Source organism: Sarcophilus harrisii, chromosome 2 (assembly GCF_902635505.1).
Source record: "Sarcophilus harrisii chromosome 2, mSarHar1.11, whole genome shotgun sequence".
In the NCBI taxonomy this organism is placed as follows: domain Eukaryota; kingdom Metazoa; phylum Chordata; class Mammalia; order Dasyuromorphia; family Dasyuridae; genus Sarcophilus; species Sarcophilus harrisii.
In genome coordinates this window covers 267203064-267219078 of record NC_045427.1, presented here as the reverse complement: position 1 = coordinate 267219078, position 16015 = coordinate 267203064, and the positions used below count along the sequence as shown (strand labels likewise).

The following is a 16015-nucleotide window of genomic DNA, read 5'->3' as shown; positions in this document are numbered from 1 at the left end:
GATACTTCATCTTAAGACTCTTTTTGCAGAACTATCAGAGACTGAGCCAGACATACTCAAGTTCAGGCATGAAGAAGTCGGGGAAAGCAACTAGGTGGCACAAAGTAAAGTGTGAGGAAGACTCATCTTTCTGAATTCAAATCTTGCCTCAAACACTTAGAGCTGGATAACCTTAAGCAAATCAGTTAACCCTGTTTGCCTCTGTTTCCCCAAAATTAAAGTAAGCTGGAGAAGAAAATAGCAAACTACTCCAGTATCTTTGCCAAGAAGACTCTAAAAGGGGGCACAAAAAGTCAGACATAATCAAAAAATGAATAAACAGCAACATGGATAGGTTGAATACAGATTTCATTACATCTTCCTAATTTCCCTATCATTGTTGAGGATACTTTTCAGTTACTCAGGCTCACAACCTCAGTGTAAATTTTGATTCCTCCTTCACCCACATAACAAACGGCTAGGTGCTGATATAGCCTCAGACACAAGCTGTAGGACCTTAAGCAAATCATTTAACTTCTATTAGCCTCAGTTTCCCCATCCATAAAATGTGAATGATAAGAATACACCTAAATCCTAGGTGAGCATCAAGTGAGATAATATTTGTGAAATGCTTGGCACAATGAATGGCACATATTAAGTGGTACTTAATATTGTTAACTACTTAACAATATTAACAAAATATTAAACAAAATTAAATGCTACTTAAGATTGTTTTAACTATTATTATCCAACTAATTTGCAGATTTTATTGCTTCTTCCCTGACATATCTCACATCTGTTCCCTTCTTACTACTACCACAGCCACCCACTCTAGTTGTAAGCTCTCTTCATCTCTTCTCTGACTTATTAAAGTTTCCTTTGTATCTGTCTCCCTGTCTCAAGTCTCTCCCCATTCCAATTTTTAAAGAATATTTTACTAATGGGGTTCAAGAATAAAAAAGTTCAAAAACCATTGTTTTACAGTACCACTACCCCAACACACACACACACACACACACACACCCCTAGGATTCTAATTCCAACTTACCTCACTAGGCTCAACAATGGCTACTTTTCCAGCCCCCACTTTTTTCTTTATTCGGGAGCTCATGGTGATACCACCACTTCCCCCACCCAGTACCAGGAACTCATAGTAGTCCTTGGCAGCACAGGGAGTTCCTGTGTGCAGTTGAAATTTGCTAGCCTGCTGAGTTCCCTGCTGGAGGAAAGAGCCCAGAAATCTTATTGGGCGGCAGGATACCACCATGACCAGGGGAGTCATCCTTGGTCTTGGTCGATCTGTAAGAGAGAAGAAGGAGGGAAAAGATAGCATTATAAATAATAAGTAACTCCCATATATAATATTTTCCTTAAATAATACACAAAAGTCACAAAGTCTGAGCTGGGAACTTGATAATCATAATAGATGAGTTTACAAAATGCTTTATAAATATCATCTGATTTGATCATCATGAAAACCCTCTAAGATAGTGTACTATATTATCCCCCTGGTAATATTTTACAGATGAGAAAATGAAGCAAACAGAGTTTAAGTGGCTTGCCCAGGTTTACACATTAAGTGTCCAAGCTGTCTTCCTGGCTCAAGGTCCAACTCTCTATCTATTACATTACCTGTCTATCTTCAAGACTTAGATAACTCATGGCGCCATTAGGTGGTGCAGAGGATAGAACACCAGCCCTGAAGTTAGGAAGACCTGAGTTTGAATTTGGCTTCAGATACTTATACTTCCTGGCTGACCCTGGGCAAGTCACTTAACCCCAATTGCCTCGACAAAAAAAAAAAAAAAACTCAAGTCAGTGTCCACAGTTTTCAGTGAATACTCTTATACTATTCTCAGTCCTTAATGTCTTCCATGAGTAACCTTTGGATCATATACAAGTACACCATTAACTCACTTTTTCTCATTTGTATTCCTGCCTTCCCTCATTCTACACCATCTTTTCCCCAAAGAAACTTAAGAGTCTGTGCCAGACTCTATGCTGGGCTCCGTTGGGTGGGCTGTCACTTGATATTACCAAGAACCAAGACCCCTTTCCAAAGCCACTAGCTCCATATCACCCTCTTCCCTTCCAGCTTCACTTTATGAATTATCTTTCCACATTAGAATGTAAACTTGAGAGCAATGACCATCCCGCTCGGTATCCCCAGGACTGAGCACAGTACCTGGTACATAGGTACTATTCATTCCTTTACCCATTTTCAACTTTCCATGACTCCATGAACCACAGCAGGCCTTTCCATCTCTTGAAGTCTGTCCAAGTTCATATTCATGGCTTCTTTGATATTATCTATCCATATCATCCTCTTCCACACCCTTTTCTTTTTGCAGTGAATCTTTCCCCACATTAATCTTTCCAAAGGGTACTGTCTTTACATTATGTGGCCAAGGTATTTAAGCTTCAACTTTGGTATATGTTCTTCCAACAAGTAATCTGAATTAATTTCTTTAAGTATTGTCTGATTTTTATCTCCTTACAGTCCAAAGAACTCTCAAAAGTCTTCTGAACCACAATTCAAAAGCATAAATTCTACAGTGTTCGATTTTCCTTGTAGCCCAACTCATTGAGTGGAAAAACCATAGCTTTGGTTGTATGGATCTTTGTCAACAACATCATGTATATTTAACATGCGTCCAGATCTGGAATAGTTTTACTTCCAAGGAGCAAGCATCTTTGAATTTTATGACTGCAAATGCTGTCTGCAATGATCTTTGAGTCTAAGAATATAAATTTGACACTGTTTCCACTTCTCCTTTTATATCTCTGCCTTCTGCCCCTTAAATTCAATTTGCGAAAACACCTACAGAAATTGTAGAGAGTTTCTTTTCTCAGACTGCTTAGGAGAGTTGAATAAAAGGAAACAAAAAGTAACAGTGAATCAAATTGATCTTCCAGGAATCAAATACTTTATTCTAAATCCATAGTCCAATTTGTGAGAGAAAATCTTTGCTAATCAAATCACCAGATGCATATTTGCAAGTAGCTATCCACACTTAGAGCAAGACTAAAATGTCAATAAAACTGATCTAGACTTGGGATTGTAAAAATATACTTTACATACAAAGTCAATATATTCTAAAGAAAAAGATTTTATTGAAACTAGTTCAGTAAGCAATTTCTACATTGAGTATGCTGTGGGGACAGTTAGATGGCACAGTGGATAGAGCATAGGCCCTGGAATTAAGAGGACTGGAGTTCAAATGCAGCCTCATTAACTCTTACTAGTTATGTGAAAGGGGCAAGTTACTTCACCTTAATTGCCTCACCAAACTAAATAAATAAAATAGGTCAGAACTATTGGACTAAGGCAGTGGATAAAGTGGGGGCAGTGGATAAAGTCCTAGGCCTTGAGTTAGTTAGATTCATACCCCTGAATTCAAATTTGACCTCAAATACTCGCTGTGTGATTCTAGGCACTTAACCTAGATTGCCTCCAAAAAAGAAAGGGAAAAAAAAAAGCTTTTCTGGATTCCCCCTAGTTCTTAGTATTATCTTCTTCTTGAAATTAGGTTGCTTAGAACCAAGAGATCATTATACACTTCAACGACAATACAGTATGAGGATGTATTCTGATGGAAGTGGATATCTTCGACAAAGAGAAGATCTAATTCAGTTCCAATTGATCAATGATGGACAGAATCAGCTATACCCAAAGAAAGAACACTGGAAAATGGGTGTGAACTGTTACATTTTTGTTTTTCTTCCCAGGTTATTTTTACCTTCTGAATCCAATTCTTCTTGTGCAACAAGAGAACTGTTCAGTTCTGCACACATATATTGTATCTAGAATATACTATAACATATTTAACATGTATAAGACTGCCTGTCATCTAGGGGGTGGGGGTGGGGGAAGGGAAAGGAAAAGTCGGAACAGAAGTAAGGGTAAAGGATAATGTTGTAAAAAATTACCCATGCATATGTTCTGTCAACAAAAAGTTATAATTAAAAAAATATCTAAACAATAAAAAAATAAATAAAAAAAATTAAGTTGCTTAATTATCTCCTTAAGGACAATTAAATAGGGATTTGCTTGATAAAGTAATGTAATCTATTTAGGATCTTAGATCCTGCATTCAAAATCCAGGCCTGTTGCTTGTTACTTCTGTGCCCTGGGACCAGGGGGAAGGAAAGAGACTAAGCATTTGTATAGAACCTACTATGAGATAGGTAATTCTGCTAAAAGTTTTACAAATATCACATGTGATCTTCACAATAATTCTGAGAGGTAAATGCTATTATTATAATCTCCATTTTACAGATAAGAAAACTGAAGCAAGCAGAGGGTAAGTGATTTGCCCAGTGTCACACAGCTGGCAAATATCTAAAGTGAGATTGAACTCAGTCTTCCTGACCCCTGTACCTGCATCTAGGACAAATTACTTGACTTCCCTGGGCCTCAAATTCCTTCTCTAAAAATTAGAAGGGTGATAACATTGAACTAGATGACTTCCAGAGTCCCTTCCAACACTAATCATACCACTTATCTTTGTATTCCCAGTATTTCAAAAAAATAATAGGAACTTAATAAATGTTTGTTGAATTAAATCTTCCATGTGGGGGGATGACTGCAATAATCTCTACTTTGTGGTTAGGGGAAACAATTTTTCTCCAATCCTGGAGGCCTGATTTTAACCCTGAGGAATAGAAACTGATTATTTAACTGAGTATAAAAGAAAAGTCCCCAGATTTATGTAGACTTAAATAAGTCACAACCTCCCTGAACCTCAGTTTCTTCCTTCATCTGTAAAATGGGAGGCCTGGACTAGATGCTCTCTAAAATAGTTTCTTGCTCTGATGACCTATGATTTTTCTGTTTGAGTGAGCAGCTGCAGGATAACCATAGATTTCTCTGATTCAGCTAAGTCTAGCCTCTGCCTTATTTCAACACTTGGCAGTTTGGTTTATAGGCAACTAGAGACACAAAACTCTTCAAGATCAGTTTAGCCTGAGATATTGCCAAGAGGCTTTTAAAAGATAAACAAGTTTTTAAAGAAACAAATAATTTATGGGAAAATTGTTCCAAGCTTCAAATAACTTCCTGACAACTACTGCAAATCAAGTTTATGTACTCCTCCTAGAAACTAGAACATCTAACCCATAGAAGCAGGGACCATAATTCAGAATCTAATGACTCAATTATGCAAAACCTTCCCCACAAATTACAAGAAGCAACAAGGCAGACTAACAGTATTTAATGGTAATAATAATAATAATAATAATAATAATAGAAAAAAATTAATACCTAACATTAGAACCAAGATGCATTCCTGACATTGGCCAGGACTGATGGGCAAAGGCACAAAAATACTCGTGAACTCCAACCATACAAAAGATCAATTTCTGTCTTGGAGTCAGCAAAAATAAGAAATGTACCAATAAATTCCCTGAGAAAACAATGTACAGTGATTATAAGAACAACAATTAAAATGGATGCTTAGTAATTATAATTACCCAAAAGAAGAGTCATAATTTTTTTCACTTTGAATCCCTTATTTGCAGAAATGGGACATTATGAATATGAAAATATATAAATCCTGTCAGATACAGCCAACATGTTAGCTGTCTGATTTTCTTAGCTAGGTGAACTTTTTTCTACTCTATTAACCTTTTCCAGAAGGAAAAGCTCACACTAACAAGGAAGAATTATTTGGAAAATTAATGTAATGAGATGTGGAAAAATTGGGACACTAATGCACTGTTGGTAGAGTTGTGAACTAGTCCAAACACTCCAGAGAATGGAGTCCAAAGAACTATAAAACTGCAAGCTTTTTGTCCTAGAAGCACTACTCCTAAGAAGTAGTAGTATATCCTAGTAGTATATCCCAAAGAGATCAAAAAAGGGGGGTGGGGTGGGGAGAGAGGAATCTATTGTACAAAAAAAGATTTATAGTAGCTCTTTTTGTGGTGGCAAAGAATTGGAAATTGAGATGTTCGTCAATTGGGGTATGGCTGAATAAGCTGTGGTATATGATTACAATATTGTGCCATAAAAATGATGAGCAAGATGTTTTCAAAAAAATCTAAGAATACCATTATGAACTTATGCAAAGTGAGCAGAAACAAAAGAATACTGTACACAGTAACAGCAATATTGTAATCAACTGTGAAAGATTTAGCTACTCTGATCAAGACAATGATGGAGAAAATTTTTGAAGAATCTACACTTTATAATACTATCCACATCCAGATAGAGACCTGATAACCTATCAGTGAAGATTGAAGCATACTTTTTTTTATTATAGCTTTTTATTTACAAGTTATATCCATGGGTAATTTTATAGCATTGACAATTGCCAAACCTTTTGTTCCAATTTTTCCCTTCCTTCCCCCCACCCCCTCCCGCAGATGGCAGGTTAACCAATACATGTTAAATATGTTAAAGTATAAATTAAATACAAAATAAGTATACATGTCCAAACATTTATTTTTCTGTACAAAAAGAATCAGACTCTGAAATAGTGTACAATTAACCTGTGAAGGAAATCAAAAATACATGCAGACAAAAATATAGGGATTGGGAATTCTATGTAATAGTTCTTAGTCATCTCCTAGAATTCTTTCGCTGGGTGTAGCTGGTTCAATTCATTACTGCTCCATTGGAACTGATTTGGTTCATATCATTGCTGAAGCATACTTTTTAAAAAACATTATTTTTCTTGTTTTTGTGGGTATGTTTTCTTTTACAACATAGCTAATACAAAAATACATTTTTCATGATTTCGCATGTATACTTGATACCACGTTGCTTACCTTCTCAACAGGTGGGGAAAGGACAAGAAATTGAGGAAGATTCTGGAATTCAATTTTTCTTAAATGAATGTTAAACAAATGTAACCTATATCTTTGCTTACCTTCTCAGGGATGGAGAGAGAGAATTTGGAGCTCAAAACTTTTTTTAAAAGTCCTTTAAAATGTTTTAACATATAATTGGGAAAGAAAATATGTTTTTCAAATGAATGCTTAAAAATTTTACATGTGAGTAGGAAATATTTAATGAAATTAAATATTTTTAAAGAAAACAAAAATTAGCAATAATAAAAAATGAATGAATAAATAATGCTATAAAGCACCATAAACCACTAATATTGCCAGCTCCCTCATCTACCTTTGAATTTATATGGCAGACCTATCTATTAAAGGTAAACAAATTTATTCCTAGTGATTCTTCTTTCCATTTATTAAGTGATTCATTTATTCCTGAATTCTTTTGAGATAAAAAATACAAAGTAGTTTTCAGTGCTGACATTTCTGTCATGATTGTTTATAGAGACATATAGCAGTTGGTATGGTAAATAGAAGCCAGCATTGGAAGCATGGAAGCATGAAGGTCTGGGTTGAAGTCCTGCCTTTTACTTATGCTAACAAAAGTAACATTATTTTGTTTATCATCTAGATTTAAGAAAGCAGTGGAGAAAATGTTAATGATGCAGATTAAGGGTTTTTTTGGAAGTAGCATTAATTGCCCAGAGTCACATAGCTTGAAAGTGTCTCAGTCTAGATTTGAAATCAGATCCTCCTGACTTAAGGTCAGTGTTCTCTCCACTGTACATCAGTGTTATGCTGCCCCCAGGTTATGTTTTGCAAATATTTTTTGCCTAAAGCCAGCTGTCAAACAATTACCAGCACATCCATCTCTATGTCTATCTACTTTTTTTCTCTCCAACCTTCTATCCCTCTTTCTGTTCCTTCTACCTCTCTTTCTCTCTCATACTACATACATACATACACACACACACACACACACATACATAGATACATAAAATGGGTGACCATGAAAAAAAAATCAATGCCATAGGCAACAAGCTAAAATGAAAAGTTAGAGTCCAGGTATTGTTCATCATCACCAGAAGACCTTACAACTTTGGAAGTTTCTTATGTGGATGAAATCACAGATCTAGATTTTCTTTAAAAAGACTTTAAAATTCATAAAACACAAGACTTAGGAGGGATCTCAGAAATCTTCCAATTCTTACCTGCATATGAATCCCCTGTAAGCATATTCAACAAATTGGTGTCCAATCTTCACTCATCTCTAGTGAGCAAAAATTTACTACCTTCTCCAAACATCCATCCCACTCTTGAACTCTTCTAATATTTACTCTTGAGCCTATAGCCACTGTTATTCCTATGAAATGTAGTTTACTAATGCATGTTTAAATTCTAGATGATAGACTTAACTCTTCTCAGCACAATGCTCCATGACAATTCAAAAAGACTCATGATGGAAAACGCTAGCCATATCCAGAGAAAGAACCATGGAGTGTGAATGCAAATTGAAGCACACCATTTTCACTTTTTTTAAATTTGTTTTTTCTTTCTTGTGGTTTTTCCCTTTTGTTCCTATTTTTCTTTCACAATATGACTAATATAAAAATATATTTAATGACTATAATTTAATATTTAATATGACTATATTAGATTGTTTGCCATTTGGGGAAGAGGGAAGACAGGAAAGGAAGAACAAATTTGAAATTCAAAATCTTATAAAGTGAATGTTGAAAATTATGTTTATATATAATTGGGGAAAAAATAAAATACTATTGAGGGATAAAATAAAAGGAAAGGAAAAAAATAAAGGCTGTGCTCTATCTTATATTAAATGCAAAACAGTTTTGAATCTGAATAAGATTTTTTAAATCCTTTAATTTCTACATCCTGAAATCCAAAAAAGAAATTATTTTCCTCAGAATAAGGCAACCCAATCATTTTTTATTTCTGCTATCCAAATAGGAAAGTAGTAAATTACTTGTTACTTTTCTAAAAGATGAGATTAGAAAACATTAAAAAAGACTCCTACTTACTTCTATTCCTATTAGTTTCAGGTCCTTAACATAATTTTTGTAATGCTTCACTATTCCCGAAGACCCAGCTTTTCTGTCAAGAAGTTAATTCTAGTCTCTTCCTTTAAAATGCTTCCTAATTCCCCCATCACATGACATTGGAGGGACGTACTTGGACTGAGCTGGCAAAGCCACCTGACTGGCCTTCATCCAAGGGAATGAACTGAGAAACAGATTCTTTTTCTAGCTACATTTAAACAAACCACTAAACAAGCCAGTGCTAGTCCAGACTATTCTGATTGCTGTTCATTGGTTAGTCATTTTTCATTCAAGTTCAACTTTCCGCAATCCCATTTGGGATTTTCTTGGCAGAAAATAGGATAGGATCGATCACAGATTTAGGGCTGACAAGAATCTTAGCAACCACTTAATTCAATCCACTCATTTTACAGATAAGGAAACCAAGAAACAAGGTAACATGCCCAAGATTACAAAGATATTAAATTACAATCAGGATTTGAATGTAGGTTTCAAAGCAGAGTTCTTTCTACAATACAATTCTGTCAATCATACTCTCCTCATAGATTCATAGATTATTTTATCTTGAGACAGAAAATACATACATGCTTTTCAGTTTCATACACTGTATGAAATTATTTCAAGACATCTAGAGGACAGTGGATAAAATATTGTACATGAAACCAGGAAAACCTGAGTTCTATTCCTGTCCCATATACTTAGTAGCTGTGTGATCCTGGCAAGTCATCTTATCTGTCTCCACTTAGGTTCTGTAATTTGTAAAATGAGGATAATTATAGCACCTACCTCACAGAATTGTTGTCATGTTCAAATGAGATAAGAATACATAAAGCACTTTATAAACCTTAAAGGATAATATAAATGACAGTTATGGGTAATTTTGACGTGCATTCAAAACAAGAAAATACAAATAAAGGAAAAATCAAGATCTTCCCTGGTTCTTACACATCAGTGTTTAATTATTTTGATCTCACTTTATCATTTTAGGCTCATAAGATCATAGATTTAAAGCTAGAAAGAACCTCAAAACAATATCCAGACTAACCCCCTCATCTGACAAATGAGAAAACTGAGGTCCAGATCACATTGTTACTAAGTTTTTATATCTTTGACAAGAACTTTTTTTCTAGGGTCTTGTAATATAAATTTAAAATACAAAGTTTTGGTTAAAAAAAAAAGAGTCAAAAGAGCAGTCATAGTATGATTTCAGGGGATCTAGACAGGTTGCTTGGTCCCAAGTAACATTTCACCTGGTATAATGGGAAATGTGTGAGATTAGGAATCTGGAATCCAGATTCAAATCTCAGCTCTGTACTTTCTATCTGTGTAATTGGAAAAATCATTCCAGTTTTCTATGTCTTGGTTTCTTCCTCAGTAAAACAAGAGAAGCTGGGCTAGATGACCTCTAAAATCCCTACTAGTTCTAAATCTATGATCCATGATTCTCTAATTGATGCGTGAAATTCCACAGGGAGCATCACTAATTCAGTTTTAAAGTTTTGTTGCAATGAGTCATGTAGTATATATCTTTGGGAATAATTAAAGCTGGCACAGTGGATAGAGCACTAGACTTGGAAGTGGGAAGACATCTCAATGAGTTCAAATCTGTTTTCAAATACTTCCTAGCCCCTAGTGGGGCCCTGGACAAATTACTTAACCCTATTTGCCTCGTTTTCCTTTCTGTGGAAATGAGCTGGAGAAGGAAATGGCCAACCACTCCAGCATCTTTGCCAAGAAAAACCCAAAATGGGGTCACACAAGGACTCAACAATAACACTTTAAGATATTATCAATTTAAATGTTAAGATGTATGAACTTCAAATCCTTCCCAGAAAGCATGTTTTGATAGGGCAAGTCAGTAGTAAACATGGCAGCTTTTGATACCCCAGCAATTTGGGGGGAAATAAAATTTGAAGAGTCTAGTGGAAATTATAGATAGCTAGGTATCACAGTGGATAGAACTGGGCTGGAGTCAGAAGACCTGAGTTCAATTCAGTCTCAAATACTTACAGCTCTATGTGATCCTGTACAAAATGAGTTGGAGAACAACTAAACAACAACAGTAGCAATAAAGATAAACACTAAATATATTTGCATTTAAAGTTAGAATTCAGAAATTATTTAGTACAACTTCCTTATTAAAAAAAAATTCATTCTGAACTTAATGTCAAACAAAATGAGTATTCCTATATAAGTAGAAGAGAAAAAGGAGTGTACAATTCTCTTTTCCTTGTAAATATATAATAAATTCAATATGCAACTTTTGGGGGAGGCAATTGCAGTTAAGTGAATCACACAACTAGGAAGTATCTGAAGCCACATTTAGACTCGTGCTTTGCCCATGTTCTGTCCACTGTACCATCTAGCTGCTCTGTTCCTACTACTTAAAGAGCTAATTAATCAACATCAATTTAGTTAGCACCAACTGCATACTACATACTTGTTCTTGTTTAATTGTTTCAGTCCTGTCCAACTCTTCATAACCCCGTTTGAATTTTCTTGACAAAGATACTAGAATGGTTTGCCATTTCCTTTTCCAGCTCTTTTACAGATGAGGAAAGTGAGGCAAACAGAGTGAAGTGACTTCCCCATGATCACACAGCTAGTAAATGTCTGAGGGTGGATTTGAACTCATGAAGATGAGTCTTTCTGATTCCAAGCTCAGCATATCCATTATACCACCTAGCTACCTAGTTTGTACAAAACATAGCTCTAAAGGGCAGATCTCATCCCAGTCCTAAGTTTCACTTTCTTATGTCTCATTATCTATTACTCAGAGGCAGAAAAGGGAAGGGTTAAAGGGCTTAATGTATATGTCCAGTTTATGTTATGACCTCAGTATTAAGGACTTTCTGTTTCAACCTTAAATATGGTCATTTAAAAAAAAAAGACAAGAGGGTTGATCAAGTTTAAGATCTTGGCTCTATTTTCTATTACTATTTGGAGTTTGGGGATCACTTTATCTCTTTGCTTTTATCCCTTAATCTATAATAATGTGGTTTATCCTTTTATTTTTGAAGACGACTAATGACATCATGAGAGTGCTGTCTTGACTTGCCCATGAATTGGATTTAAATGAGAGTTACATAAAATCAAGCTTCCCTCTCTCTTCCAGAGCCATCCAAGTCCAGTGGCAAGATAAAAGAAGGGGATGACCTTGGCATCTTTGATGTATGAACAGGCTAAATACATCATACATAACACTACTTCAGCAACCTTCCTGGCCACCAGAACAAATTGTTCTTATTCATTCATTCTGCTGGGGAAAATCTTCACAGGATTGCTTCAAGACATGCTTCAACACCTTGCTAACTCACCAAAGGAATTTTGGCTTATTGGTTACCCTCAACCTGGCTTAGCACATTGCACAAGACAATTCACCCGGTGTAGTCACAGCTACAGCTTCTTAAAGTGCCAGGTAGGTGCCTTGGTGCATAAGGAGACCTGAAAAAAGCTCAGCAAGCCTTCAAACCACAGGTGCCAAACATCCCCCTAAAATAATACCTCACGTTGTTTAGTTCAAAATCATTCAAAAGCCTCTCATATAAATTATCTTGATGAATTCTCACTAACATGTGAAAAAGACTGAGCACATACTATGGGCTCTGTTTTACAAAAGAAGAAAAAAGATCAGAACTGAGTGATTCAAGATTACCGAGCTGGAAACAGGTGAAGAAAACAGGACTAGGACCCAGGTTTTTCAAGTCTCATTTGAAGTACTTTTTTTAAACCTCTGAACCATTGCCTTTCAAACAATGTATTATAAATAAATAAGGTAAAGACTGGACCTGGAATTTCACTCTCATTGGAACTTTCAAATGAGGAAATGTCCTCTATCAATGCAGGTCATCATTTCTGAAAGATAGAGGCTTAAGAGAATTACCCATCGACACTGATACATTGTTGGTGGAATTGTGAATACATCCAGCCATTCTGGAGAACAATTTGGAACTATGCTCAAAAAGTTATCAAACTGTGCATACCCTTTAATCCAGCAGTGCTACTACTGGGCTTATACCCCAAAGAGATACTAAAGAAGGGAAAGGGACCTATATGTGCCAAAATGTTTGTGGAAGCCCTGTTTGTAGTGGCTAGAAACTGGAAAATGAATGGATGCCCATCAATTGGAGAATGGTTGGGTAAATTGTGGTATATGAATGTTATGGAATATTATTATTCTGTAAGAAATGACCAGCAGGATAAATATAGAGAGGCTTGGAGAGACTTACATGAACTGATACTAAATGAAATGAGCAGAACCAGGAGATCATCATATACCTCAACAATGATACTGTATGAAGAAGTATACTGATGGAAGTGGATTTCTTCGACAAAGAGAAGATTTAACTCAGTTTCAATTGATCAAGGATAGACAGAAGCAGCTACACCCAAAGAAAGAACACTGGGAAATGAAGGTAAACTGTTTGCATTTTTGTTTTTCTTCCCAGGTTATTTTTACCTTCTGAATCCAATTCTTCCTGTGCAACAAGAGAACTATTCAGTTCTGCACACATATATTGTATCTAGGATACACTGTGACATATTTAACTTGTATTAGGACTACTTGCCATCTGGAGGAGGGGGTAAAGGGAGGGAGGGGGAAAGTCGGAACAGCAGTGAGTGTAAGGGATAATGTAAAAAAATTACCCAGGCATGGGCTCTATCAATAAAAAGTTATAATAATAAAAAATTAAATTAAATTAAATTAAATTTTAAAAAAAGAGAATTACCCATCATCCTGAGTGATTTGTCTAGAATCAGTCCTATAGCCAATATGTGCCAGAAATGGAGCTTGAACCAGGAGTGTGCTGGTCAATAATTAACTAGGACTATTCTAAGAAAACTGTATACATACTTTTCAGTTTAATCTGCATTATTTAATACTTTAAATACTTTTAAAAATACTTTAATCTAAATACAATAAACAAAACAATAAATCAAGCTCCTGATTGGTAGAGTTTGCCAACTATGGAGCTATAAATATTCTCACTAAAAATTTCACAACTGGCACTCCCAAACTGGTTGAATGATACCCTTATTTGAATTCAATTTTTCCTGGTTCTAAGGCTAGCATTCTAGCCACTGCTCACACTATTGCTTCTTATAAACAAAAAGCCCTTTGTCTGTAAGAATAGTTTGCTGAAAAGTGAATTTCTATTTTCAATTTGAATCAATTCAAAAAGGATTTAAATATCTATGTACTTGGCACTATTCTAGGTACTGAGAAGATAAAGACAAAATATTTTAAAACCAAGTCCCAGTCAATAATGAGTTTACATTCTACTTGGAGAAGTGATATAAATACTTTTTTTAATTTACAAAATAAACTGTTAACAACAGAGGAAGTCAATTAAGGCCTCTTCTAGCAAGCAGTTCCTAAGCTGAGCCATAAAGTAGATAGAGCACTGAGCCTAGAATCAGGAAGACCTTTTGAAAGTTGAAATCTAGGCTCAGATACTAACTTGCCATGTGACCTTGGGAGAATCACTTAATCTTGTCTGCCTCATCTGTAAAATGAGCCGAAGAAGGAAATGGGAAATTGCTCCAGCCAAGAAAACTACAAACAGAATCACGAAGAGCTGGACAAGACTGTTGTTACAAAAAAGGTTCCAAGAGGCTGAGAGAAGGATGGAAAGCGTTCCCAGACCAGTGCTGAAAGACAGGAGATGAGATGTTGTGAACAGCCAATAGACCCATCTGACTGCAACACAGTATGTTAGGAAAAGTATTGGGTCATCAGTGTAGGCATATATACATTGGACTCAAATTGGCTTTATACATTCCCATTAACTTCAATTTTTAAGTTAAACAGTCTTTGCAGAGGGAATGGCATATTGGTCCTTAGATACAAGACTCAAAACAGAAAAAAAAAAAATTTAAATCGCTGATTCTGTAATTCTTTTTTTGCCAGTTTTGTTTTTAACTTTCTTAGCAAGATATTAATATTTCATTGGAATAATAGCTGATTTTTATAGAGCATTTTAAAGGTTTGCAACATGAAGCCTTAATTATCTCATTTGAACCTCACAATAAACTCGTGAGGAAGGTACAAAAGGTATTATTATTCCCATACTATAGATGAGGAAGCTGACTCACTCATAGTTACACAACTAAGGGAGAGAGCTGGGATTTGAACTTGGGCTTTCTCGACGCCAAGTTCAATAGACCGTGCCAAGCTTCCTCTTACATTAATGTTCAAAAAATTAATAGTTTGATATTATATTTAAAAATCAGAATACTGAAAATGGAAACGGATGAAACACCATAAATTCTAGCAATATGGGGCTGGCTTCTCCTTTACAGCCAGTTCTTACTGTCAGGAGAACAACTAGGAGTAAACCACTATTGTACCAGAAGGAAAATCAAAGTTTTAGGAGCTTTGGCTAAATGTTTTGCCTACCTCTATAGTTTTCACATTTCTAACTCTGATTTCAGTTAGATTTCATTTTTGTCTGATTGAGATTTGTTTGTTTGATCTGAATTTTCCAGGTTTATTCTGGAATTGAAATTTCATTCATGAAGAGAAATTCCCTTTACCAAAGCAAATCTATGACTCTGCATTTAGTCTTAGAACCTTTTTTGAGGGGGAGGGTAAATGAAGGTTGACATTCAGGGTCCCATAGCCAGTGAGTATCAAAAAAAGGGAACTAAACCCTTATTCAAGGCTAGTTTTTCTCTAGCCCCAATACCACATACTTCTTCTCTAACCTTGGATTCAAGATAATTACTTTTCTTTTTTGCCCCTGGTTTTCTATCATTTGAAATTACTGTCCTCTTTCCACATAGAAATAGTTTTATAATTTTCATTGAGCAGGGACAATGTGGTAAAAATGAAAGACTGGGGGACTTGGGATCAGGAAGGAAGGAAATAAGCATTTATTAACACCTACTATATGCCAGGCACTGTGCTGACATCTTTACAAATATTATGTTGCTGGATCCTCACAACACCCTTAAAAGGTAGGTGCTATTATTATGCCTGTTTTACAGTTGAAAAAAACAGAGGCAGTCAAGAGTTATATCGCCAGCATCTGAGACAAGATTTGAACTCATCTTCTTAACTCCAGGTCTAGAACTCTATCTACTGTACTACTTAATAATTGCTAATAATAATGGTTACCATTGATAAAGAACTTACTATGTGCCAGGCTGTGTTAAGCACTTTGCAATTATTATCTCATTTGATCTTTGCACCA

General features: G+C 35.5%; 1 protein-coding gene across 4 annotated transcripts in view; it reads right to left on the bottom strand.

The window, feature by feature from the left end:
* Positions 1-16015, bottom strand: part of SQOR (sulfide quinone oxidoreductase) — a 72693-nt gene that overhangs the window by 28518 nt on the left and 28160 nt on the right. For 2 of the 4 annotated variants that reach the window (XM_031952243.1, XM_031952245.1), the window contains exon 2: positions 1028-1278. In XM_031952243.1, coding sequence (XP_031808103.1) covers positions 1028-1261 — 234 coding nt within the window. In that variant the 5' untranslated portion in view covers positions 1262-1278. Of the gene's footprint in view, positions 1-1027; positions 1279-7973; positions 8207-8801; positions 8913-16015 lie in introns of those variants that run through there. The other 2 variants (XM_031952244.1, XM_031952242.1) reach the window with 2 other exon arrangements.